The 25,934-nt window shown below is 39.7% G+C and overlaps 1 protein-coding gene across 4 annotated transcripts in view; it reads right to left on the bottom strand.

Annotated features, from left to right (window-relative positions):
* Positions 1-23,075, bottom strand: part of LOC111589130 (rap1 GTPase-activating protein 2) — a 126,806-nt gene extending 103,731 nt beyond the window's left edge. Inside the window, exons 1-2 of one of the 4 annotated variants that reach the window (XM_023299857.3) lie at positions 22,926-23,075; positions 379-414 (exon numbers count right to left, since the gene is read on the bottom strand). In XM_023299857.3, the coding sequence (XP_023155625.1) occupies positions 379-414; positions 22,926-22,966 (77 nt within the window). In that variant the 5' untranslated portion in view covers positions 22,967-23,075. Of the gene's footprint in view, positions 1-378; positions 415-4,336; positions 4,638-22,925 lie in introns of those variants that run through there. The other 3 variants (XM_055012116.1, XM_023299856.3, XM_055012115.1) reach the window with 3 other exon arrangements.
* Between the last annotated feature and the right edge of the window lie 2,859 nt (positions 23,076-25,934).

Here is a 25,934-nt window from a genome sequence, read left to right as displayed (position 1 = left end):
TCACCAGGGCCAGAAGTTGGAGCAGACTTGCTTTGAGTGCAATGTGAGTAGGAGGTATGCATCGATTTCTACATGTGTGCTGCTCAAGTAAAATAGCCACAGCTCTACAGTGAATCGATTGTTGAGGCTCCAGCCAGAGTCAATCAGCGTGTTGCAAAATAAGTGGAGAAAGAGTCCAGCAGGGTGAAAGTCACGGCGACATGATGATGCCAAAATTGTAGTCTTTGTTTGTGAGCGGTTACACAATAATTCTTTTCCACAAGCACAACTGCACACATTATGCACTTATGCTTGACTAAGATTAAAATATTAACCTAATTTTGAGATAATCTGATCATTTAATATTTAAAGTAAAGTAGGATCTGAAGATCAACTTACCGGGCTTTCAGTGCAGACAAAGTGGACTTGTCAATCCTGGAGGAGAAGCAGAGGGAAGAGGCAGACATAAACACAGAGAGAGAAATATTATTGATCATGTCTCTGACACTAATTGCTCAAAGCAGCAATTAAATTCTTTGCGGATTTTATAGTAATGAGGACATAAACATGGGAAGACGTGTGGATAACGAGTGAGGAGTGAGATTATAAATGAATCTCAACATTGTCCCCGGGGTGCTGTTGAATTTTAAAAGATGTGATTGCTTCAGATCAGATCTTGTCTTAACTGATGTGGATAACATTGACTATGCAAACTAAACAATTACACACACAATTATATACAATACCATTCAAAAGTTTAGGGTCACTCAGAAATGTCCTTATTTTTGAAAGAAAAGCAGCTTTTTTTTCCATGAAGATAAGATTGAATTAATCAGAGATGCAGTCTAGACATTGTTAATGTGGTAAATGACTATTCTAGCTGGAAACAGCTGATTTTTAATGGAATATCTACATAGAAGTACAGAGGAACATTTCCAGCAACCATCACTCCTGTGTTCTAATGCTACATTGTGTTAGCTAATGGTGTTGAAAGGCTGATTGATGATTAGAAAACCCTTGTGCAGTTATGTTAGCACATGAATAGAAGTGTGTTTTCATGGAAAACATGAAATCGCCTTGGTGACCCCAAACTTTTTAACAGTATTATATCTATACATATCTACACAAACTTGCATTATTTACAGCCAAGCTAACTGGGTCAAGAACAAATAAACAACAATGATAAATGTAGTATTTTCCAAAGGTGCATTTAAGCAGGAAGCACAGCTACAGGTCAGATCAGTGGCAGCTTCAATCACTGGCAGACAGCAGAACCTGCGTAATGACAGAGGACTTCATTTAACAGGGTTTCTTCTCCACAAGCTGCCCAGACCGGTTATGAGAGGTCTCAGTGTTTATAAGGGCTTTATTCATGCTTCACTACACACTGTTCACACTATAAACATGGAAAATGGGAATATTTCATATTCACAACCTTTCATTTCAGTCGCTGTTTCCTGACAGAGGATCTGTCCCATGAGGCAAATATGTTATTTTTACTTCATTCACACGTGTGTGCGGATGTTCAGCGCTTGTTTTATGAAGTTCTCACATGCCTCTCAGAGGAAGACATTTTGACATTAATCCCATTAATTTGGACACTGAATCATGCAAAGCAGTGTCTAATACATTTCCAGGAAACACACACCGCCTCAGTAGATGCGGTAGCACAGTGTACAGACACACAATGCACACTATTTTTACTGCACCAGCTCCTAACCTGGATATTTTGAATATGATTTGAATGTTTTCCAGGGTTCTTGAAAGATATAAACACCAGTGCAGCATTAGAGGAAAGAGGCAAATGTTGAGCAGAGATAAGTGAGGTTCTGTGACGTTACACATCATGCTACACAGCAGATAGTCAAATGTCAGGAAAATAAGTTTACAGTTAACTATTGCTAAACACATAATTAGTGCAACAACATCTGTGACTGTATTTAATGAAAGATTTTGCATGATGCACTTCAGTGTATTTCTAAAATGTATCTCAATGAACAGAAAGAGAGTAAAAATAATTAGAACACGGTGTAGTAACACTTCACTGACACAATAGTATCTGATCAAGCAACACAGCAAATTAGTTCACTGCTTTGATATTATAATGAAGCTCTCACAGAATTTATCTCTAAGCTGTTTAAAAGATTCACCACCCACATAGTCATCACATTTCAGAGATGCAGGAAATACTACAAGTGTGTGTGTGTGTGTGTGTGTGTGTGTGTGTGTGTGTGTGTGTGTGTGTGTGTGTGTGTGTGTGTGTGCGTGTGTGTGTGTTAACCACAAATTAAGTAAAAAGCTTGTCCACAAATAGGTCAAGCTCCAAATTTAATTTTAATAGCAAGTTCACTACAGATGTATTAGGATTACATCTTATAGTCTGTCTTTGCTACTTGAAGATGTTTCGAATCCATAGAGGATAAAATATGGTTTGATATAAACTATGTGATTTTCAACTTTGTCTGCTCTACATTGGTTTCACCTTTACTCATCTATTAGTCAGTGTTCAAACTGCTTGCCATCTGAGCTCCATTCATCTATTTCTGTACATGCAATAACCAAAAGTATGGTCACATTAGAGACAGGATAGGCAGATGATTAAAACCCTCAGGTTGAAGGTAAATTCAGTGCACCTCACATTTTGAAATTGTTCAAAAATGACACGTTTTTAGTTTGCATCTGGATCATATTACATTAAAGGCCATCATACTGAGAAGGCTTGTCAGTAAAATAAGATCCTTTCCTTGTTTAGAACTGACAGCACAGAAAAAAATCCAGAGTACACCATCATCAGGACTCATCATCAAACCCAGCTGCTAGTCAGTGAAAAAGAAAGATACTGTATATTGTCCCTTTACACTGTGATGAATCTAATCTTGGCCGCATACTAAACATAATCTGTTAAATCCTGTAAATTCTAAAGAGCAATCCACTCTACAAGCCATTTCAGTTAAATTTGGATTAGTTTTTCCTGCAGAGCATACTGCATATACAGCAGGAGAACAATCCCTCTTAAGACGCCTTTTCATCTCAGATTCGGCTTTGAAAACATTAAAACATCCACCAAGGAGATAATCCCACATGCATTAAGCATATCTTCCCTTTTTAAAGAATTTTATGAGTTGAGCTGAAGTACTTTTTGGAAAGTCTTACCCCCTGGCATTTTTTTCTTCTCAAAGAGAAGCTTTTCCAACATAATAACAGAATAAATTAACTGATGATTTTCACAGTGGGACAGTTTTTGCCTGTAGCCATTCTTAAACTATGAGGAAAGATACCATCACCTTATTCATCTTTCACTAAACTTTTTTTTGAATGTTTTAGGTAGTTTTTTTCAAACATGAGCTGATCTGTTAAAGGGGGATTCTCGCATTGGACTCACAAGGGGCAGCTTTAAGCAAAAACAGTGAAAACTGAAGCAGCAGCTTCATGATTAGAGGCCAAGACATCCTAACTGTTAGTCCTTAGTATGTACAACACCACTTGAGTCCACCTTTCTTCTGTGGCATCTTTCTTTTTTCTCACATTCCCTCCAAATTTCGATATCTCAAATTCAACCTCAAATTTCTAAAGCAAACTATTTGTTAAACGTCATGAACTGCCTTAACCAGCTTTCTGAGAACCAGTTGTTTTGTGATAACACTGTAACACACAACAGTCACTAATTAGCCCTACTACATGTAACGTGCTGGCCCTCAGCGCCGCCTGCTGCAGGTGATTTCAGCCCGTCTGCAACAATACGCTGCCTCGGCCCAGCTGGGAAGGTTAAGTGCTCTGAAGCAGCGCTTCAGTGTCACAACGACTACCGGCAAGGGAGCGTAAAAACACTCCATCCGAGTGTGTCAGCGCATTCAGCGTCAAACGGGCACCCTGGCAGCTTCTTCAGCGCTGCATCATGGGAACTCTTCTCGGCCAACAGAGTGGGAGAACGCGACCGGCAAGAGCTGCGTCTCCAGTCCCCTACCAAGACAGCAGCAAAAACAACAGACAGCAGGAAGAGGACAAAGCAGCCTGTTGATTGTAATTCCTCCCTGAGCGGCGACAGCACAGAGTGAAACTGCACATTCTCACACACACACACAGAGACGCGCACACAAACGAGGCCGACAAACAGAGGACAAAGTGTTAGAGGTGTGACACAGAGGAGCAGCCTCAGTCCTCCACCCATCCTTCCTTTTCATAAAAAAAGTACATTTCTGCAACTCCCACACCCACACAGTATCACCAGTGCACATTTTAGCAGGCTATAAAGCACACTGTTTACCATTCAAACTCACTACAACTATTATTTACACAATCACGAGCATGTACAATAATGACAACACACATTAGCATCCAATAAAAAGAGGCAACATACCATCCAAAGCCACCAAAAGACACACTTCTTCTCCTCCTCAGCATTTTGCCAGTGTGAACTTCTCAGCAGTTTTTCTTGCTCTCAGCCTCTCTCCTTAGGGAAATGTATGCTCTGCTGTCAGCCCCTCTCTCTGTCTCTATGCTCTGTATACTTGCACTTTGTCTGCCTCTATTTGACCCAGTCTCCCCCACCTCCCTCCCTCCCAGAACTCTATTTGTCTTCTTTGTTTTCTCTCTTCTTCTTCTTCTTCTTCTTCTTTCCCACCTGCCTCTGCAAAGCCGGCGTTTTCCACTTTGGCCACTCCACTTGTTTCCTGCTCGCTCTTTGGCTTCCACAGACTGTTAAACACACACATAATCTGACACACTGATACATACAGGTATACCCATTTGAGCAGGGGGAGGAGTAAAGTGAGGAGGGGCCTCAACCTCACATCTGACTCCCCCCCGCACACACACACACACACACACACACACACACACACACACACACACACACACACACACACACACACACACACACACACACACACACACACACACACACACACACACACACACACACACACACACACACACACACACACACACACACACACTTTTAAAATCATCACAACCAAACACATGTGGTCTGCCCACATGCAGGAAATGTGGTCACTGCCTGCACTTTCCATCCCCTGGTGTTGATTTTCACCCACAGTGGCCACACGCATGCAAAAAATAAATAAAAAATACATTGAAAGAGTAAACATGAAGCCCTGTAAGCTGCAGAGACACCAACTATTCTTCCTGTATCACAGCCTGTCTCGCATTTTTCATCTAGACTGCATAGTTTTAGGTTAAAGTAGTGCCATCATTCCACAACATTTCTATTTGTAATCTATTAAAGGTGTATTACAGGAGTCTGGGTTGAATGGAAAATATGCCAGTTGCTCAGAAGAGGAGCCAGACTGGATTAATGTTGTTATTATACCGTGTTAAAAGGGAAACATAGAAGCTAAACAGCAGTGCAGTCACACTGCAGCATATGCATAGAAACCTACCATGTTGTGACCAAAGGGAGTGTCCTTCCTGACACCCTTCCTTTTCACTCCACAGTTGACAGGTCTCACTTTCAGAATCAATGGTCACACAGTTTTTTCATTCGAAGAACTTTGTTTCAAGAAACCTCATGGGATCCATTGTGCTTTAAACAGTTCCTACTTGTGACTTTGCTCTGTTAATATCTATAGCATGTAAGTAATTCAAAGACTGCTGCATTACGCTACTGAGGGGAAAACAGCTGTTGAATCCATATACCATCCATTTCTGACTCTCTGCACATTGCGTGTGCATTCTGCCACCTCCAGCACCCGTCAAGTACAGTGCAAACAGCAGACTTACACACTGCAGTTTCATTACATATCCAGACAACAACCAGTACCAAGAAGATTTGCTTTATGCCAACATTGGAACAATAAAATGATAAAATGCCAACTTTTTGTTTACTATTGTCCAAGATCCCAATATCAAAAAAAAAAAATTAAATACAATAAACTTTGTGAGAACAAAACTCCCAGGTGGCAGTTTTCTGGAAATTCGATTACACAAATTCAATAAGGTGAACTGAAATTTTAATGCTTTTTTTGGTGGAAGCAAATATTGGATTAGAGAGATATCCTGCGTGCTCATGCTGCTGCCACCTCCCTGAAACCGCTGGATACCGTCTACCACAGCACTCTGTGATTTATTACTGCTTACAGTCACCACTGGGAGTTCTATGCAAAGGCTGGCTGGACACCTCTGGCAACTATAAGGCATCAGCAGACATGTATCTCCTTATCTACAAGGCCCTGCTGTCAGAACTGCCAAGATAAACAGAATATTAGTCAAATGTCTTTAGTTGAGTTCAGAACTCTTCATAATGATACTAGATTACTGGAGAAATTGGCTTTAAAAATTAAAACAGAACTGGGTAAGACTGGTTTCTATTATTATACACCTCATGAAATGCAACATTGAACTTAGACACACTCATTCAACTAAAAGACTTTAAAGCTCCACTAGCTTCTGTTCTGGAACATCAATTTTAAAAAGTTATACTGAGGTTCTTGAGGACAAAAATGTCCACATCAAAAAAAAAAAAAAAAAGGCAAAAAACCAATACATATTAATATAATGTTTCCCTGTCAGTGACTTATCTCTTTTGATCTACATCAGTTCTGATCGTAACTTCCAAATATATACATATATTCATTTTCATGATTTTAACCTTTTAAATGCCAATTTGTTTACATGATGGAATTGTTGTTTCTCCTATGACAAAAAACTGTAAAAATAGTTTGTTTTCCATTTAATACAAGCTAAGCGGAAATTATTTTTCTGATTATTACAGGCTGGCATGCATCAATGATTGGCACCAACACTGATTCTGATACATTATTGTTTTTTATGCAGTGTAACAAGAAGAATGTTAGACTCAGGACCTTAAGGACAAAAATGTCCTTTTAAAAAAATGGCTTCAAAATGTTATTATTTTTCACTTTACATGACTATTTTACTTTAACCACCATCAGTTCTGATCACAGCTGCCAAATATTCATTTGTTTTCAGGATTTGAATTTAAATGGCAGTTTGCGTATATGATGCTATTGCTGTTGTTTATTATGGAAAAAAACACAAAAAATAATTATTTTCCATATAACTAGTGATGCTGTTGGGTTGCTCGGTGGTTAGCACTGTTGCCTTGCAGCTAGAAGAACACTGGTTTGCATCCCCGCCTTGGACGCATACTGGGATCTTTTTGTGCAGAGTTTGCATGTTCTCCCTGTGCATGTGTGGGTTTTCTCCAGGTGATCCAGCTTCCTCCCACAGTCCAAAAACATGCTGAGGTTAATTAGTGATTCTAAATCGTCCGTAGGTGTGAATGTGAGTGTGGTTGTTTGTCTCTATTTGTAGCCCTGTGATAGACTGGTGACCTGTCCAGGTGTCCCCTGCCTTCACCCTAAATCAGCTGGGATAGACTCCAGCCCCCCCGTGACCCTAAATGAGGATAGTGTTATATAGATAATGGATGGATGGATAGTGATGCTGTTTGTGTATGTGCATGTGTTAATTGTTGTCTAGAGTCAATGAACTGTATCACTGTTAATGTTTATTATATCTTTCTGTGCACTTGAAAAGGAAATTTTAATCTCAGTGATGCCTCCTGAATAAATAAAATGAATTACACTCTAATATTTTGAGGACTGCACCTACCATCTAAATTGTTTGATGTAGTTTAGAACAGATTTTTTCTTTGTTTGTTTGTTTTCGTTGGCATATTAACCCTTCTTCAATATATGCCTGCACTTTATACCACATCAAACCTGTTTTAGAACCCCAACAGTTTCTGGGTGCTTTTCTTTAATCACTGTGGGCTAATTTTTTATTGCAGCATAACATCCTTCAAGTCTATGGTCGCAGCACAATTATGGATAGAAATAGAGAAAATTTAAACAACATGTCCTCTTTGCAGTTTAACAAAGTTATGATGCAATAAATCCTTAGAAAATGGAAAACACAAAAGTTGAATTGCTTCATTTGTTTGACAAAAGTTGAAAAAAACTGGAATCTACACGTACAACATTTTTCTAAGTTCCCACACATGTGTTACCAATACCGAGAAAATGGGGAAATCCTACATACTATACATATTTTACTACTTAGATTTGCTTCTATACTTGTTTCCTCTTTGCTCTGTGTAAACACAGCCTGTAGTTCAACCCAGTTCAACTGAATAGTCCCTGAATTGTTTGGTGATTTTTGACAGCAGCTGAGTCCCTCTTGTCTTCACATTTGCAACAAGGAGAAAAGAATTTTTTTGTTTTTTGTAGAACATGTTTAGTAAAAACACCATTGATAATTTTTTCCCACAACATTACAGATGAAGTTAAAAAGCTTACTATACTGTCTCTTTTTCTTTCTGTTTGCAGTTTTAGGCTCTGATAAATGGTGTAATTTGGGCATTTTTTTTAAAAAGATGAAAGGCCTTTCAAAGCTGGTGGCATGTTTTCGGGTTCAGAGAGTTGAGGGAAACAGTGACTGAGCTTTTCAGGGTTGGGTGTGAATGTTTCTTATGGTGGTGGTGAACCAGAGCATATCATAGTCATGTAGCCTTCAAATGTTAATACAAAATGTTTGTTTTTTTCAATGAGCTCTCTATCCTTGTGCAGCATTCATGAGGGATCATCAAACTGGTAGGTTTGTATTCTACTCATGAAGCAGGAGCTGCTGAGCAAAAATAATGAGCTGCTCAGTAGAGGGAGAAATCACACATCACTTTGCAGGTTTTCAGTAAGTCAGGAATACTGATGAACTGATGGCTGCTGGTGAAGTTCACAGACCTCTGAATAGAAAGAGGGAACTCTGGATAGCTTGGTTTACTTCATGGGCCCAGTTACTGTAATACAAATTTACAGCAACAGATAGTAGTATAAACTCAGCCTTAGCAAAGATTCTTACAGCAAACCTAAACCACAGATGGGGCTAAGCAACAGTTAGAAGTCACTCCCCAAGCTGCTTAACTGTCTCTGTGACTGTTTCAACTGAAGTGACATTACGAGCTATTTTTGTTGCCCGCCTACACAGATATTGCACCACCTAGAGAGTACTGACGTAGGGAGCACAGTCCCAGCAGAAAACCAGATAAAACATACATTTCTTCTACTAGTTTTTAATTTTTCTAGTGTTGACATGTTGTCCTGATCACACAGATTCTGGTTTCAATTTCCAGTAAATTAAATTAACTATTGTGCAGTGAAACAGAAGTTTGTGGTCTTCTGTGACGGTTGCCCACTTTGCTTAGTTGGTAATTCATGCATGATCTCAAACACCTCTTCGACAAAGGCAGTGTATAGTCATTTACATTCTTGCTTTTAAGGTTCTAGGTTTCATTTTCATATCAAACCAGACCTCTTCCAGCCTTTTGTCTTTGAATTGAGCCTTGATTTTATTTACAATCACTTTAAGAAGTACTCAGTTAGACAAGAAACCAAACGAGCACTTCTGATGCCTGTTGAATATGATTATGGTCAAATGCTTTCACAATGAAATTCTCAATTATCAATGTGCTTTCAGTCTTTCTCTCTCTCTTTCTTTGTGGTTGGTGAGTGGATGATGGGATATGTTGTTGTCCATATCTCCATTTCGGTGAGACTGCACTGATTAAAAGTAATAAAATGCTCCACTGGCATAATGCGATTTTAAAAGCCTGCTTTTCTGTGCACAGACGTACAAGCAGAAGAGTCAGTCTGATTAGGATTTAGTAATTAGTATCATAATTAACGATGAAAAAGAATGGAAGGTGATAATGACAATGACAGAGCAGAATAGAGTGTTCAAGAAACTGCACTTCAGTAAAAAGCAACAATGGAAGTCTCATCTAAGAGTATACTCCTGACATTGATAGTAGCATCTGAGTGTGGCCTTCTTTGACGCTCTAGTGGTTTAGAAGTGCAGTGTGAAAATATGTGCTATATATTCATGAAAACTGATGAAAGTCAGACTGATAAAGGACACATGAAAGTAAGAAGCTTCAGAGGGTTGCAGACCTCAAACAGTGTGTGCAGCATCTTCCATGTTAAGTGTTTTCAAAGTCTTTTTGGTTTTTGTTTTGCTTCAAAGCAAGAGCCTCGCATGCACTAACACAGAATAGCATGGCATTTTCTTAACACAGATCATCCACCATTATGGATTAATATTAGATAATGTGTTAGATTATCATGTTAAATGAAGGCTGCTGTAGATCAAAGCGGGTTTAGAAGGACAATGTGATCCATAGTGGACACACAGCAGCTAGTAGTTGTACATGAATGACTTGTTTTTGGCCACAGCAGAGTTCTGTTTTCAGCAAAAATGCTCTGAATCGAAATTTCTGCTACCTGGCACAGCACTTAAACGCAGCCAGATGCAGGCAGCTGGTAAATCAGCAGCTAAAGAGCCACATGTTTCCCCTGAGAGTCAATATGAAGAACAAGGAGCATGTTGTACATGCACTTGTGTTCATAGAAAGTGGACCACCATTTTGCAGTTCTAACCCATTTTGGTAATGGTATGTTGCATTAATAATCACAAATAGAAATATATAGCAAATACACCAAGTACTCTGCTAAGGCTTCTCAGTCGTTGTATAATTTCTGATGGATAAGTCCCAATAAGTCTGCAATGGTCGATTTGTAGTAGGATCGCAATCATGTGATCGTCAGCAGGCAGCTGATGTAGCGTTTATTTGTAGTCATAGTTACAGTGACACTGTACCGCTATCTTGCAATGATCCACAAATCTTTAACAAATCTGTGGATCCAGTCTATAAGCCGCATCACTGCCAAAATCTGATCAGGTGGTCCTTGTGCCATTTCGGACCTTCCCAGAAAATTTAATCCAAATCCGTTATTCCATTTTTGAGTAATGTTGTGCACAGACAAAAGGATGGAAGGACAAACATACGCCAATTGTCACATAATTCCTTGGCAGAGTAATAATTAATAGTTAAAGTTGTGTTGTGTTGTAAATACTCCAACACTAGTAATTATCTAGTTGACAGTCCAACATAATGGGTGGTGGCACTGAACCCAAATGCTTTTTGTAATCTTAGAATCTGAGGACACCATATGCAGTGATTTGGTAGCAAGCAGTCAACCACAACATAGCCCTGCCTTGAAGCGTACCCTGTTTTATGGTTTATTTTACTCTAAAAGGGACCTTAATTTGCAAAAATGAACATCATGTTTTATTCCAAAAGTCTTGAAACTAGCAATTGAGACCATTAACTCATTAGGAAGATGTTTAGAGACTTCAGTTGGACTTCTTTTCACAACCGGATGAGTCGCCCCCCCTGCTGGTTGTTAGGCAGAATGCAGGTTTAAGGCACTTCTGTCTTGGCTTTACTTTTCAGATCTTAACATGACATTAATCTTCAAGATGTATATACTTTTGTTTCTAATTTTCTATAGATATCAAAATAATGCTATTGTGAATTCTTTTGGTCACAATAAATGTGTAATGAAATCTGACATTGTGATAACTCTAATTCCAACAGTTTTGATAAACACAATATTAAGGGCTGAAGTGTTATCAAAAGCTCTCAGGTTGCTTCAGTTTATCATTTTAGGGAGAAAACTGACGACATTTACAATTATCTGGCATGATGCATTTTTCTGAACAACAGTGTACTTTCACTATGTGGAAGGGAAGAGAGAAATCAGTTAAACAATTGATAAAATATATCATATAGCATCTTTTAACTCTCCCATTCTCATTATTTTGCCAGTCTGAGTGCTTGTTGCTCATTCCACAGCTCACACGGTGTCTATATCAATCAACAGTAAACCCTGGGGCTGCCCAGGATCAGAAAATAATATTTATTGACTGCACTGATCACTGACTACGAATGTAATGCTGCATAAAATCTTGTTTCTCCCTGGATTCAGTCTATAAGATCAGCCATGATCCTAAAATATCATGGTGACAATTTAGCTGCATGTCAAACTCACTTGTTATACAGAGAAAGACAGACTATATTTCCCTCAGAATAAATCTAGTTTTAAATATAGCATTGTGTTGCTATAGAGATAAAATAAGTACGTGGTATATGTCTACAGTGAGCTATACAGCAGTTCTTTTGCACTTGCTTGGATAATTTGCTCTCAAAGACTCATGTTCTCCTTGTTTAGCGTATACGACTTCATGATGCATTCACAGATTCATTTATTTAACTTTAATGTCCACATTTATACCGTACATATTGTTCCATAACTAGTTTTCTGCTCTTCGGTGTAATAATACTGCAGCAGGTTCTGTTTTTTTTTCAGTCAGTTTTTAATAACGCTGTGAAATGTGAACATTTGTCACTCTCTTCTCCTCATGTCTCCTCAGTGTTTCCAGCGCAGCACATCAACTTTGTTCTGCAATGTGAAACTTGCTTTCACACTGCCACCACCGCATTTTCTGGTAGCGCAGATGTTGGTAAGTGGGCTGGGTGACATCACCCAACATCAAGCAGTTGGCTGATGTCAGCAGGTCACCACAGTGTCTTTTGATTCGCTCCACCAAAAGCAGTTTCACTCTAAAGCAGCATTAATTTGCTTGGACTGCTGCAATATAAAGTGGTTGCGAGCTGTAACATTTGATACCAGACCTGCTTTATGAGGCAGAATTTGTCAAGAAATCATTTTAATCTCCCAAGTTCGTGACATCTGCATACTGCAAGAGCTAAAACAGGTTTTGATTTTCAGTATTCTGAGCTGATGCACTCTGATGCCACAACATACTGGCAGATTTCCATGCCTGCACGCTGCATTGTGTTTGCAGTTTAGCATGTAATTAGAGCCTGTTGTTACTGCGTAGCTACACCAGGTTGCAATAATGTACTAGTGTAATTTCAGATATCATCTTGATCAGTGTCAGATGTCACAACGCTATGTCAGCACAAGCAAATGCTTTTCTTCCTGAAACTCTTCTGTTGGCATGTTGCTGATGAAACAACTTTAACTACAAGCAGCTATAAAGCTTTAGGGGAAAGGATGTGAATAGAAATGTGCTTACGCAGTTATGTATTTAGGTTGGATAGAGAGGTGAGAAACACAGAAATAAAAATGGCCCCAAAGCAAAATGAAACAAGGATTAAACACAATTTTAAAAGTATACGTTGACCTGACACTTGTTTCCTGAATCTGTCAGGTGCTGTATTGTGTGTATGTAAAATTAATTCAACAAATATCACTTTCAGTTTCACAAAATTTAAATTACAGTAAAAATTACAGTAGGAGTTTGAAAGGTCAAATTGCACTATACCTTACAAATAATTCTGTTATTGAATTTACCACTTGAGATCCTCGATAATATTAACCCTGAAGAGTTCATTTAAAGATTTAATATTCTATATTCATCCCGTTAAGCCTGTTAAGCATGAGGTTAGCGTCACTTACATAATAAAAAACGCCATACTTCACTTTCACTGTATCATCATAAAATAAAACAAAAAACATTCAGAAAGCTCAACATAATGCACATACTCCACTCAGCTGCAACAATAAAAGCACTATCTGGTGAACAACTTCAATTATTTTGTTAAAATAGCACCTGTCAAGTAGTGGTGTATCTTAGGCAGCAAGAGTCAGTGTTTGAAGCTGATGTGATGGAAGCAGGAAAAGTGATCAAGCATAAAAGTCTTAGCAACTTTGACAAGGGTGAAACTGTGATGGCTAGATGACTGGGTTATAGAATCTCCACAATGGCAGGTCTTGTGGGGTGTTTCAGGTATGCAGGGGTTAGTACCTAGCAATCAATAAACTAGTGGGTGCTTAAGGCTCACTGATGAGGAACAAATGATGGCTTTTGAGGTGCAAACCAACAGAAGAGCCACTGGGGCACAAGTTGTAGGCTCTGATAGAAAAGTGTGGCCGGAGACTAGTCAGAGTGACCATGTTGAACATGTGAGTGACAGAAATGAACCATGGAGCAATTTAAGAAGGTGGCCTGGTCTGATGAATCATGTTTTCTTTGTGGACAGCTGGGTGTTTGTGCATCAGTTGAATGAGGAAGAGATGGCAGCAGGATGAACTGTGGGACGAAGGCAAACCAGCGGAGGCAGTGTGATGCTCTTGGAAATGTTGAAATCTTGGTGTCCTGGCTTTCGTGCGAATGTTACGTCACATGTAGCACCTTCCTAAACATTGTGGCAGACCATGTACACCCCTTCATGGCAAAGACATGCATTGATTGGATGATAACACTGCAACAACTGGCCTCCATATTCCCCAGATCTCTATTTAATTGAGCATTTGTGGGACGTTCTGGAATAACAAGTCTGATCTATGGGGCTTCACCTCACAGCTTAGAGGTCTTAATAGATCTGCTGCCAACATTTTGGTTCCTGATACTACAAGACACCTTTAGAGACCCTGTGGAGTCCAGGTCTCGACAGGTCAGAGGGTCACTACACAACATCAGGCAGGTGGTTTTAATGTCGCTGCTGTCTTTGTGCGTTGCCTCTGTGCAGATGTACTAATGTTTAAATGTACATTTTCAGTGCGTAGAGTCCAAAAAATGAGCAAGTTTAGGATTTTGATGTATCAAAATCTTGGCACATAAAATGAAAATTATCTGCGCGGCCATTTAAGGGAGAAAATAACGGGGTCTCTGGAAAACTGAGGTTGTGGTTCAGTGTTTTGCAGTTCTTTCATGTTTTATGCAAAAAGCACACAGTGTACAATGAGTATAATGCCTAATGGTGCTCTCCGTGTGAAGTCAATGCACCGTCATCTCATCTGTCTCAGAAACTTCTCCACTATAAAGCCATTAGTTCACTTTCTTTTCTTCTACCTCAACTTTTTCTCTTTTTTCCCATCAATCTAGTTTTGTTTCTATCCTTTTGGTCCCTCACCTCTTCCTCCATAATTTTCTCTGTCAACCAGTAGCAGTGAGACTCCATGAGAGACGTAACGTTTCCATCTTTATTACTTTTGTTCCTTCCTCACCGCCTCTCCCCTCCTCCATCTCTCTCACCACCATGTAATAAGGTATTTAGTCATTAGATGGATTCCCAGCGGGGGATCTACGCCCAGACAGACGTGAGAAACCTCACCCTTTTCCTTCATTTATCTCGCCCTACCTCCATCCATCCTTCCCTTCTGTGTCTCTAATAGGTTACTTAGTCATATGAGGTTTTCCAGGCGGGTTGCTGATTTAGAGACAGAGCTGATGCTCTGCTTTAATGGCTCTTGTCTCATCCACATCCATCACCAGCTTTTATAGCACATGCATGGATACACATATACAAAGAGCTCAGTGGGACCGAACCTTACTATTTAGCGACTACCAGACATTATTATCAAATGCATTTCAGCATTTCTTTCCTGCATACAACTGCTGTTTTAGCTGCAGATGTTTGTGCATTTTATTCTCAAACTACTTTCTATGCATCAAGGTCACATAATGAAGTTGTGATATTAGATTGCTAAAAGTATTTAAACATTCATGACAAGACTTCTGTTTATTTATCTGAGAACACAGCATGGACTAATAGAGGAATTATCACCCATCTGCTGCTCTGAATGCAAAAAAGATTCATTTGATAGAAAAATGGAAATGAAATTGCACAGAAAACCATAAAAGCACATACTGTATAGAGACACATTAGATGTGCTCATGTCTGTATATACTGTGGCTTTTTAACAGCTATATAAAGCCCTTATTGTTCATATCTGTTCCATTTTTGCCATCCAGAAATTGAGGGAAAAAAAAGAAAACAGCCATCATGTTAGCATGGATGTTAACAATACAGATTATACAATCTTTTTACAAAAATAGTTTAGAAATTACTTGACATACTTAAAAAAAAAAAATCAAGCAAATCAAAGATGTTTGAACAGAAGGCCCCTGATGATATGAGATGGGATGACTTGAAAACTACACAGGAGACCCTTAAGAAGAAGGAAAGTGTGATCCAGAAAATGCACCTCAAAATATGAAAATTAAGAGCACAGTAGAGCTCAGTTTAACTACATTGTTGGGCAGTTTGATCTGTAGGACAGCATGAGAAAAACACAAAGGGACTAGCGATTTTAATCTGCGAAGATATAAACTGCAACTATGAAATAAATTTAGTTGTCTGAAAAGTACAATACATGTAGAGGAGTACACATTCAAATGGGGATCTTTTATTTATGCTCAACACTAAACAATAGGACTTTTATGGGTGTTGAAAGTTATTAAAGGAGAGGTTTGTGTGTTTTTCCGTAATGGTACATCCATGGAGGTCTGCACTGCACTGACTAACAGAGATGAGCCTGAAAAGGGCAGATAAATTACTTTATTCAATAGATGATAAAGCAATCATCATCTAATAAGCTGACGCATTCATTTCATTATAATGAATCCCCTTAGCTGTGATAATTGGTGCTGTTAATCTCCTAGGGTAAAAAAAAAAAAAAAAGTGCACAACAATACATCGATACAATTTTCCTGTATAGATTTTTTTCCCGCATTCATTTGGCTTGTTTAGAGGTTTTATTTCCTTTTGTTATTCTTATATCTTCCCTTTTCTCTTCTTTCAGAGCCCTCAATCCATCACTGCTCATTAAACTTTCCTCTTGCTTGCATTCTATTTTTATTTTCTTGCTTTTCCCCTATAGTTCTTCTCTCTGTTGATGCATTGTAGTGAAAATGACAGCGGGCCCATGCCCACAACCAATCTACCAGATCATACCCACACACACACACACACACACACACACACACACACACACACACACACACACACACACACACACACACACACACACACACACACACACACACCACACACACACACACACACACACACACACACACACACACACACACACACACACACACACACACACGCGGAAATGAGAGTGCACAATCACAGACATGCCCTCACATGTGTGCACATTCATGCACTCAAGTTAACAAGCTGTCACATGCACACATGTACACGTCCGTTGTTCACTCTTCCAGAAGACTTTGATCTGAGAAACGCGTCCATTTAATTCACGCGCTTCCCGGTCGCTGCAGCTCTATGAAGAGCAACACACAGGCGCAGGATCCCGCAAACACAATGAGGAACACCCACAGGGGCAATGCAAACGCTCAGCCCACACAAAGACAATTTAATCAGGTGCACTCGGAGAACACTGCAATTTCCGCACAGCGTTTCATTTTCCACTTAATGGCAACACACAAATACAAACACAGGCTGCAGAAGTTTAAAGCAATTCCCCTATGCAGCTTAACACGCAGGTTACCGTATCAAAGTTTGCATTGATTTCAACACCGCAGTAGGTGAGAGAGTTGGAGGAGGAACTGAGTCGAGATGAGGAGAAAGAGAGGTTTAAAAAAAAGTGTGTGCAATAATGTGATGAGGTACAATCAGAAGAATGAGACCTAATAACCAAAGGAACATAGAGGAAGGAATGGAAGTGTAAGATGGAAAGGAGGAGGGAGAGAAGGTGAGAGAAGGAAAGTAAGAGGTGCTGACAGATAGATGAATCAATGAAAGGTGGATAATGACGAAGAGGCGACGGAGTAGAGAGAGAGAAAAGATCTGTGAGGGCACAGGATAAGATGCTGTGGTTAGTCATCGAGTGCTATTCGACTTCTATCAGCTCTCAAGTGGACTACTCAAGGAACAATGGGAGCAAAAGAGACAAGACAGAGAGCACGGGCACAATGAAAAAATCTGTCCAGAGGAGAAAAATAGAATGAAACAATAATTCATTTTAAAAAGTGATATTAAGGAAAAACATTGCACACCCCTGTCTGTGGAGGTCTATTTTTCCCTGGCGGCATAAATCATCATAAGAATGCATGCAAAGACACTATGTGCATACTCATCCATATTTAAGTGTCTGAAGTAACTGGGACAAATCCTGAATTCACTCCACCTGAGAGGTGCAGATTAGCCACCTTCTATTTTGAGCTGGAATCAGCAGCAGATAGTACACAGAGCTGTCGCCAGGACCGGCCATCCACTTGACACTGCAGAGCTGCGATTTGTCAAGCCTTTTAGTCTGGGACTGCTGTGTCAAGAGTCTCTTTTTGCCTGTTTAGTTGATGTGACAATTTGGAAGCTCAAAAGACTAAATTAATACTCCAAACTCAGCAATCACAGGCCATTCAAACTCAGAGGGGCCCAGCTGAGGGCAGAGCTCGTGACATTATTGAAAAAAATGACACAAATATATTGACAAAATGTCTTTGTGGTGAGGAAAAACACTGTGTGCTGCTCGACGCAACTATGTTTCCAGGAAATTACATTTCTGCAAAACCGAACAGCAGTTGTGTTCTGAAGGAAATGTAGTTACAACCTTTCTATTAACATATTTGGCACGGCATAAATGAATTTTAGATTATTTTAAATCATTTATTGAACAATTTCAGTGGAGAGAGGGAAATGAAATGCAGTGAAGGTTAGTGCTCGCCGGGAAATGAACCAGAGACTTGCTGCTTGAGTCCCTTTGCAGCTATGCTATGCACCCTAACCACTATTTTTTTGCCAAAATATCCAACACTACAGCACAATATCCACTTGCAGAGACTGAACATTAAGAAACGTTTAATGATTCTATTTAGGAGCTCACAGCACAGAAAATGTTCAAAGTGAATTAAGACACAATGCGTTTGTTGCCAATGAACGTGCCGCACTTCAGTCTAACTGTAAAAACCATTTAGTTGTATAGAAATGTGTTTCTACAGTGGGAGGCAGTGTTACTCATTGAGCACTGAGGAAACAGCTAATGGGCAAAAAAAATCAGCAAAATTGTCACACAAATAATTTAGTTACAACCTATGATGGGATACTTAAGGCTTTCTCAAAGTATTTTGCATCATGTTTGATGCACATGGCAGTGCAGTGGACATATCTGTTTCAGAGAGTAGTTTTTCTTAAAATGAGCTACTGTAGATTTTGCTGAGCCTGGCTACAGTGGCCACAAGTGGCAATTACAGTGTAAACGCTAAAATGTAGTACAACTACAGAACAAAAACAGAACACTTCGCTGGAAGACAGTAATGAACCAAAGGAGAAGGAAGAAATGTACATTACCGTTGAAAAGTTTGGGGTCACTTAGAACTGTCCTTATTTTTGAAAGAAAAGCTGTTTTTTTTCCAATAAAGATGAAATTTAATGAATCAGAAATACAGTCTAGACCAGGGGTCACCAACCTTTTTGAACCTGAGAGCAACTTCAAGGGTACTGAGTAGTACGAAGGGCACCTTGTTTGATACAAACTTCCTCAATAGCAAACTTGCGCCATCATCTTTAAACAATAATAATAATGAAAATAATATGTAAAAAGACTGATCACATTTATGTTAATTATTCCTTACAATAATTATTAACGATTTCCACAACAATGACGGTAGGAAACACACACACACACACACACACACACACACACACACACACACACACACATATATATGGAAATCTGTTCCAATATTTAAAAGTCATAGGTATCCCATCTCTGAAACTTTGGTAAATATCTTTCTTGGCAGTTTTGTATGAATCAGCATATTTGCAGCATTTTGTTCAAAATCACACCAGTTAGATTTCTGTGCAAATTATCACTTCTAACATTTTTAGGAAATCATTAACTGTCATCAAATCATGCTTCATTTGTGCAAACCACTACCTTTGTAACATTTTTGAACAATTCATGAACTCTGTCCCATGTTTGTACAAATTATCAGTTATGCAGAAAAAAAAATCAACTCTTTCACATTTTGAAATGAATCCTATCACATTAGTACTAATCACCAGCATTTTTCACCAGCATTGCAACATTTTTAACAGATCATAACAACAAATCATTACGTTTTCAACAAATTATTTTTCACATTTTTGTGTAATGGCACGGTGTTTTGAATGACAACATGTTACCTCTTTCTTTGTCTGTAAATGTGTGTTAGTGGGAAGCCTGGCATTGCAGAGCTTATCATGTCTTACCTTTACCTTGCAGCTCACAGTTCAGATGGTTCAGTTTCCCAGTGATGTCCGTTAAAAATGCAAGGGCAAGAATCCACTCAGTGTCCTCAAGCAGTGAGGTGTCTTCCCCTTTGGATTGCATCAACTCTTTGATTTCGGCCAACAGTGACAAAAAACGCTGCAAAACTGTTCCCCTGCTGATCCATGGGGTTTCTGTGTGTAGTAACAGGTCACCATGTTCACCTGACAGCTCCTCCAGTAGCACCTTCAATGTCCTGGTTGTTTGGCTTTGGAGCCATTTATGATCTTCACGACACGAGTCATCACATGATCAAATCCGGCCACTTTTGTACATACATATGTCCTGCTGGTGAATGATACAGTGGTAATGTAGGAATGTTGGGAAGTCTGGATCACCTCTGCATCGTACAATGAAGCCTGTATGCCGACCCGTCATGGAGGAGCCCCTCTGTAGTCACTGAAACAAGCTTTTCTAATGGTACACTTTTCTCCATGAAGAAACTTTTCGCCACGTAGTAGATGCCAAAGCTGCCTTTAAGTCCGGCTTTTCCTGTCCGTAGTGCGCATACAGTCTATGTGCGCTACCAGGTGGCTAGTTAGCATGGAAGCTTTTGCGGCGGGTAAAGTAGCGTCTCTCCACATTGTGCCGCTTTGCCGACGCAATCGTCGCCCCCCAAATAGGACACATACATTTATCTTTCACTGTCGTAAAAAAGAACTCTTCCTCCCAATCATCATGAAAATAGTGTTTTCTCTTTCACTTCTGTCATCTTTTAGGGGTAAAAACCACATCTAGCTTCCCAAAGTGTCTGCGCCTGGACGCTTCAGCAGAATGACGTGGTGGTTTGACATGCGCAGTGAACTTTGACTCGGACAAGGTCAAAATTCATTTACACCGAAGACATTTTTAAAAAATATATATATAATAATAAATATTGTAATTTAAAATCTGCATTAATGTATTTTTTATTTAAAAAGAACAGCAACTATCATTTTTTTTATAAAGAATTTCATGGTGACATGTTATTTTTAGAACATGTCGGGCAACTCACATGGTCTCTGCCGATAACCAGGCGCCCGCGGGCACCATGTTGGCTACCCCTGGTCTAGACATTGTTAATGTGGTAAATAACTATTCTAGCTGGAAATGACTGATTTTTAATGGAATATCTACATAGGGGTACAGAGGAACATTTCCAGCAACCATCACTCCTGTGTTCTAATGCTACATCGTGTTAGCTAATGGTGTTGAAAGGCTAATTGATGATTAGAAAATCCTTGTGCAATTATGTTAGCACATGAATAAAAGTGTGAGTTTTCATGGAAAACATGAAATTGTCTGGGTGGCCCCAAACTTTTGGTAGTCTTTATTACCTTTAGATATTAAATAAGCTGGGTTGCCATTAAAATGTAAAGCAATTATTAACTGAATGTTGATTAAAATCTCTAAAGAAAATGCAAATATCAATACTAGAAGTTGGTTTGTAGAGACAAACAGCTGGCGGCGCCACTTTGTTACCCAGCTGCCAATAAATCACTGCTAAAGAGGAAGAAGGTGCAGCAGGATGATTAAAAAGGCAGCAGTCAAATCTTAAATAAAGGAAATAGGCTTATTAATCTGAGTCTCATTACAGTCACTACACTGCTTGACTGCTAATATTTTTTTTCTATCTTCATGCAAATCACAAGTTCCTTACATTTCTCATGTTTTGAAGACTTTACTTAAGTTTTTGTGCTATATTTCATTTAAAATTTCCAGCATTCTTATTCAGGACTTAGTGCAAATTGAAAATGTGCACAGAAGAACTGAAGAAAAAGTCTGCTCAAAACAGAAAACGATGGAGAGGCATTCAATGTCTTGCACCTTATAAAGTCTCCTGTGCAGGAATAATTGAAGTGCATCACATTTTGTCAGATGATGCTGGTCAATCTTTAGCTTCCTGTAACTATAAAGGACATAATAAAAACCACCAGCTCTCGCCACACATCTCTGAAGGCTACTTCATGTCTGACATTATCACAAATGCAGTGCTTTGCCAGGATAAAAGAGACTCATGATTCAAGCAACCTCCCTCTGCGCTTCTCTATTGGTGCTGCATACAATAGGGATCGCGTCTTCGTAGGCGGACTTTTGCTTAAACATATTACACACACACACCCACACACACCATGTACTATATATGCACATGAACATGAATGAGTCCCCAGTGACACACGGCGGGAAAATGCATGCGTGCATGAAGACATTTACCCGTTGGCACAAACATACACAGTGTCACCACTAACATCTCCCATGTTAGTCAAATGCAAATACTCTTCTTCTTCTTGTCATAGTAGTAACACAACAAACCTTCTGGCTTTCAGTTGCATAAACTGCACTGTGTCTTTTGCTCGCCTGGAATTTTCTCCCGTGGCATGAACATAGTGTTGTGACATGAATTTATTAAAATATTAAGAAACGCTCTTCTTATCCACCCACTCACATATGCAGGAATCTAACTTCATACCCCTACTCACCATCCCCCCCAAAACACACACATGCATATAAACACAACGTAGTGTCATAAACCATCAGAGAACATAGCACCATAGGACATTGCAGCACTGTTGCAGCAGTACGGAGAAGACTATTTATGTGCTGTCAAGGCTTCCAACGGCTTTCTTTCAGCATGCATATACACACAACGCAAATAAATACGAATACGCACAGAGATATATTTCACTCAAGTTGAAGAAAATGCAGAGAAGACAGAAAACAAACCCTAGAAATAGATTTTTACTTCACTTGAGTGTGGAGATCGCAAGTGTCAGATCTAACCTGCAACTAACACAAGCCCCCCTACTCCAGCTGGAGAGTTCTCACCCAAATCAACACACACACGCACACACACACACTCACACACACACACACACACACACACACACACACACACACACACACACACACACACACACACACACACACACACACACACACACACACACACACACACACGCTCTTCCCATCAGTCATTTAGCTTCCAGTTAGCTGTTGCCAGCAGCCAGCAACAGCAGCACTAACATCTCTGCTATGTTTGTGCTCCAGAGAACGTGAAAGCCTTACCTCGGCTCCCCTGCAGATCCTTTACAAGCTGGGGTGAACATCTCGCAGTCAGTGGAGGGTGTTGCATTAGCAGTAGACCAGCTGCCAGAGCAGGAGAGGACGAGTGTATGTGTGAGAGAAAGAGAGGCAAGGAGGGAGAGAGACAGAGTGAGAGAGAGCGAGACAGAGGGTAAGGGGAGAGTGAGTGTATATAGGGGGGAGGGTACAGCGATAAAGCGCAGGGTAGGGCAGAATTATGAGATGAGAGACAGGGAGAGAATGTGTGTAAGAATAGGAGACAGTGTTACCATGGAGAGGGCTACGCCTAAACTCCTTTAAAGCCTTTTAACACCAAGTAAAGAGAGACAAAAGACAAAGTCAGGCTGAGAAAGGGACCGAAAAGGTAGAAAAGTGCAGGGTTTGCTTTGGCAAGGGCAGAGGAGACAGAATAAAGGCTCAAAGGGAGATGGGCCGCAGTAAAGGAAATTAATAAGGAAGGAGTGGTAGGGAGGTGTGAGATCATTGAGAAGTTCAAAGACCATGACCCGGGGCAAGGTGAACTGTTGACTCATCAGTAGTAGTGGCAGCAGCATCGCTCCGGCCTTGACGCAGGTCATATGCAGATATATGGTCTGACTTGATATGCTGCAAAGACATAAACAGTATTTTAAAATCTAATTTTTCCTTTCGAGGCAGAAAGCAGCTATGAAAAAATCTGGATGAATAAATCTACGTAGCACGCGAAAAACGCTGTTTCAGTAACATCAAAATGCCCACAACAAATACGTTTTTTTCACCTTTTGTGTTCATTTGAATTCCTCTAAGAGAATAAATGTTATATAAATTTGATATAGTTTATTACGTTGCTCAGCCTACCAACTGTTCCTATTATGAACATTATATTGAGATTACAAAAATAAATTAAGCCACGATTTAATACCTTAAATATGTGTAAATGTGGTCTACCATGTCTGGGACAACAGCAGATGGAATGAACTCTGCTAGTCATTTTTATTGGCTGTTTTCTGCCATTTTCAGTCACTGTTTTCTGTTGAATTTAAACTCTGTTCTCAATCGTTTTCACTCACTTTTGTTTCAGCTGCTGTTTGCAAAAGCTTCCAGTAAAAAGTCACTATGAAGCTGATTAGTGATCCTCAACAGAATCTATTTTGTGGCTGAATTTAGGCACTGGTGGACCGCTGATCAGGAACTGCACACAGGAATGTCCACAGTCTTATTTTGTGTGATTAAATGTTGTCTGTTTCAAACCACACAATGAGCTGTTATTCAGTAAATCACACTAACAGATAAGGTAAGTTTGTGGTTAGGAAGATGGCCTGATAACTGAGAGGATAGGGTCCATCCTGCATAGACAAGTGAGCAATGAGTCCGTTTCAGTTCCCAGTTGGTCAGACTGTTCGCATATCTCATTGCATTTTGTCTCTCTCCACCATGACAATAAAATAAAGTCATAAAACCTCCCAAAAAAAAGATCTAAAAGCAAAAAGTCTGCACAGCCAGCAGCATAGACTGAATGATACTTAAAATTGAAGCAGTTGGGCTGTGTGAAGTTCATGCTGTTCACATTTGGGCTGGAAAAGAGGTCACATCGTCAGTTGGGGATCCTTCTTTGTCACTATTTTCAGTTGTTTTCTGTCATTTTAAATACTGTCTTCAGTCATTTTCAGCAGTTTACTTGTTCTCCTTGTGCCCGTGTGGGTTTACTATGTGTGCTTGGGCATCCACCCATAAAGACATGCCTGATAGGTGAAATGTTGATTCAAAATTGGCTGTAGGTGTGATGTTGAGCATGCATTGTTGTCTGTCTCCTTTGTGTTGGCTCCGTAGTGGACTGGTGATCAGTCCGGGGTGTTTCCAGGATAAAGTAGGAGTAGCTACTGGATAGATGATTGCAAACGATGCCAGTAGCATGACACAGAAACACCTATTTTAGCAGAAATGTGACTTTACGTCCATCTTTATATTCATGAATGCCTGATTTAAAAGTATTTTATTTTGGTATTTGGAATTCAAATCAAGAGGCTTAGGCTGCAAACCAAAACAAATGCAAAACATTACAACAAAAACAATTTGCATTTCCACGACAAACTAATTTTAAAATAGTAAAGTGGACATTAAAACCTTCCATTCCGGTCTTACCTCGATTTTTCACTGCCGTTTGGCTTTAAGGGGAACCGATAAAGTGAATAAAAACACTCCCAACCCACATGAGTGTGCTAAAAGGGTTTACAGTAAAGGTCAGTGATTTTGATATCTGGCACACATTTTACCTCACAGGGACACAAGCACTGACACACAACAACCAACACACAATAACCGGATCATGGGTGTCAGTTATTCAATAAAGTAGATCCCCCATTGAAGTACAAAGGCTATCGAATCAATCACACATACGCACGCCCACACGAACACACACACACACACACACACGAACACACACACACACACACACACACACACACACACACACACACACACACACACACACACACACACACACACACACACACACACACACACACACACACACACACACACACACACACACACACACACACACACACACACACACACACACACACACACACACACACACACACACACACACACACACACACACACACACACACACACAGCATGGCATGTGATTGATGTGCTGCTCAGAGGCCACAGTGTTCCACTGATGGCCCTAAACAGAAAAAAAGAAACATCAGCCTCTCTAAACTATTTCTTATTGATCTGGTTTCTTGCCAGCGGCTGTAACAACACACATGGACACGCAGCAGTCCTACAGAGAGAGAAACAGACGAGAGGAGGGCAGGAAAGATGGCAGGTTTCATTAAATCTTTCCCCCCCAATGGATAGACTGAAGCCGACACAAGTGAGCCCACAGGTGAATCCTCATGCGAAGTCGTCGTCCCTCTCTGTCCCCCAACACACACACATATCTATATCTATATCTATATCTATATCTATATATATATATATATATATATATATATATATATA

Source organism: Amphiprion ocellaris, chromosome 7 (genome assembly GCF_022539595.1).
Source record: "Amphiprion ocellaris isolate individual 3 ecotype Okinawa chromosome 7, ASM2253959v1, whole genome shotgun sequence".
In the NCBI taxonomy this organism is placed as follows: domain Eukaryota; kingdom Metazoa; phylum Chordata; class Actinopteri; family Pomacentridae; genus Amphiprion; species Amphiprion ocellaris.
Note: the sequence above shows the minus strand (reverse complement) of the source record. Positions and strands in the feature narration are given on the sequence as shown.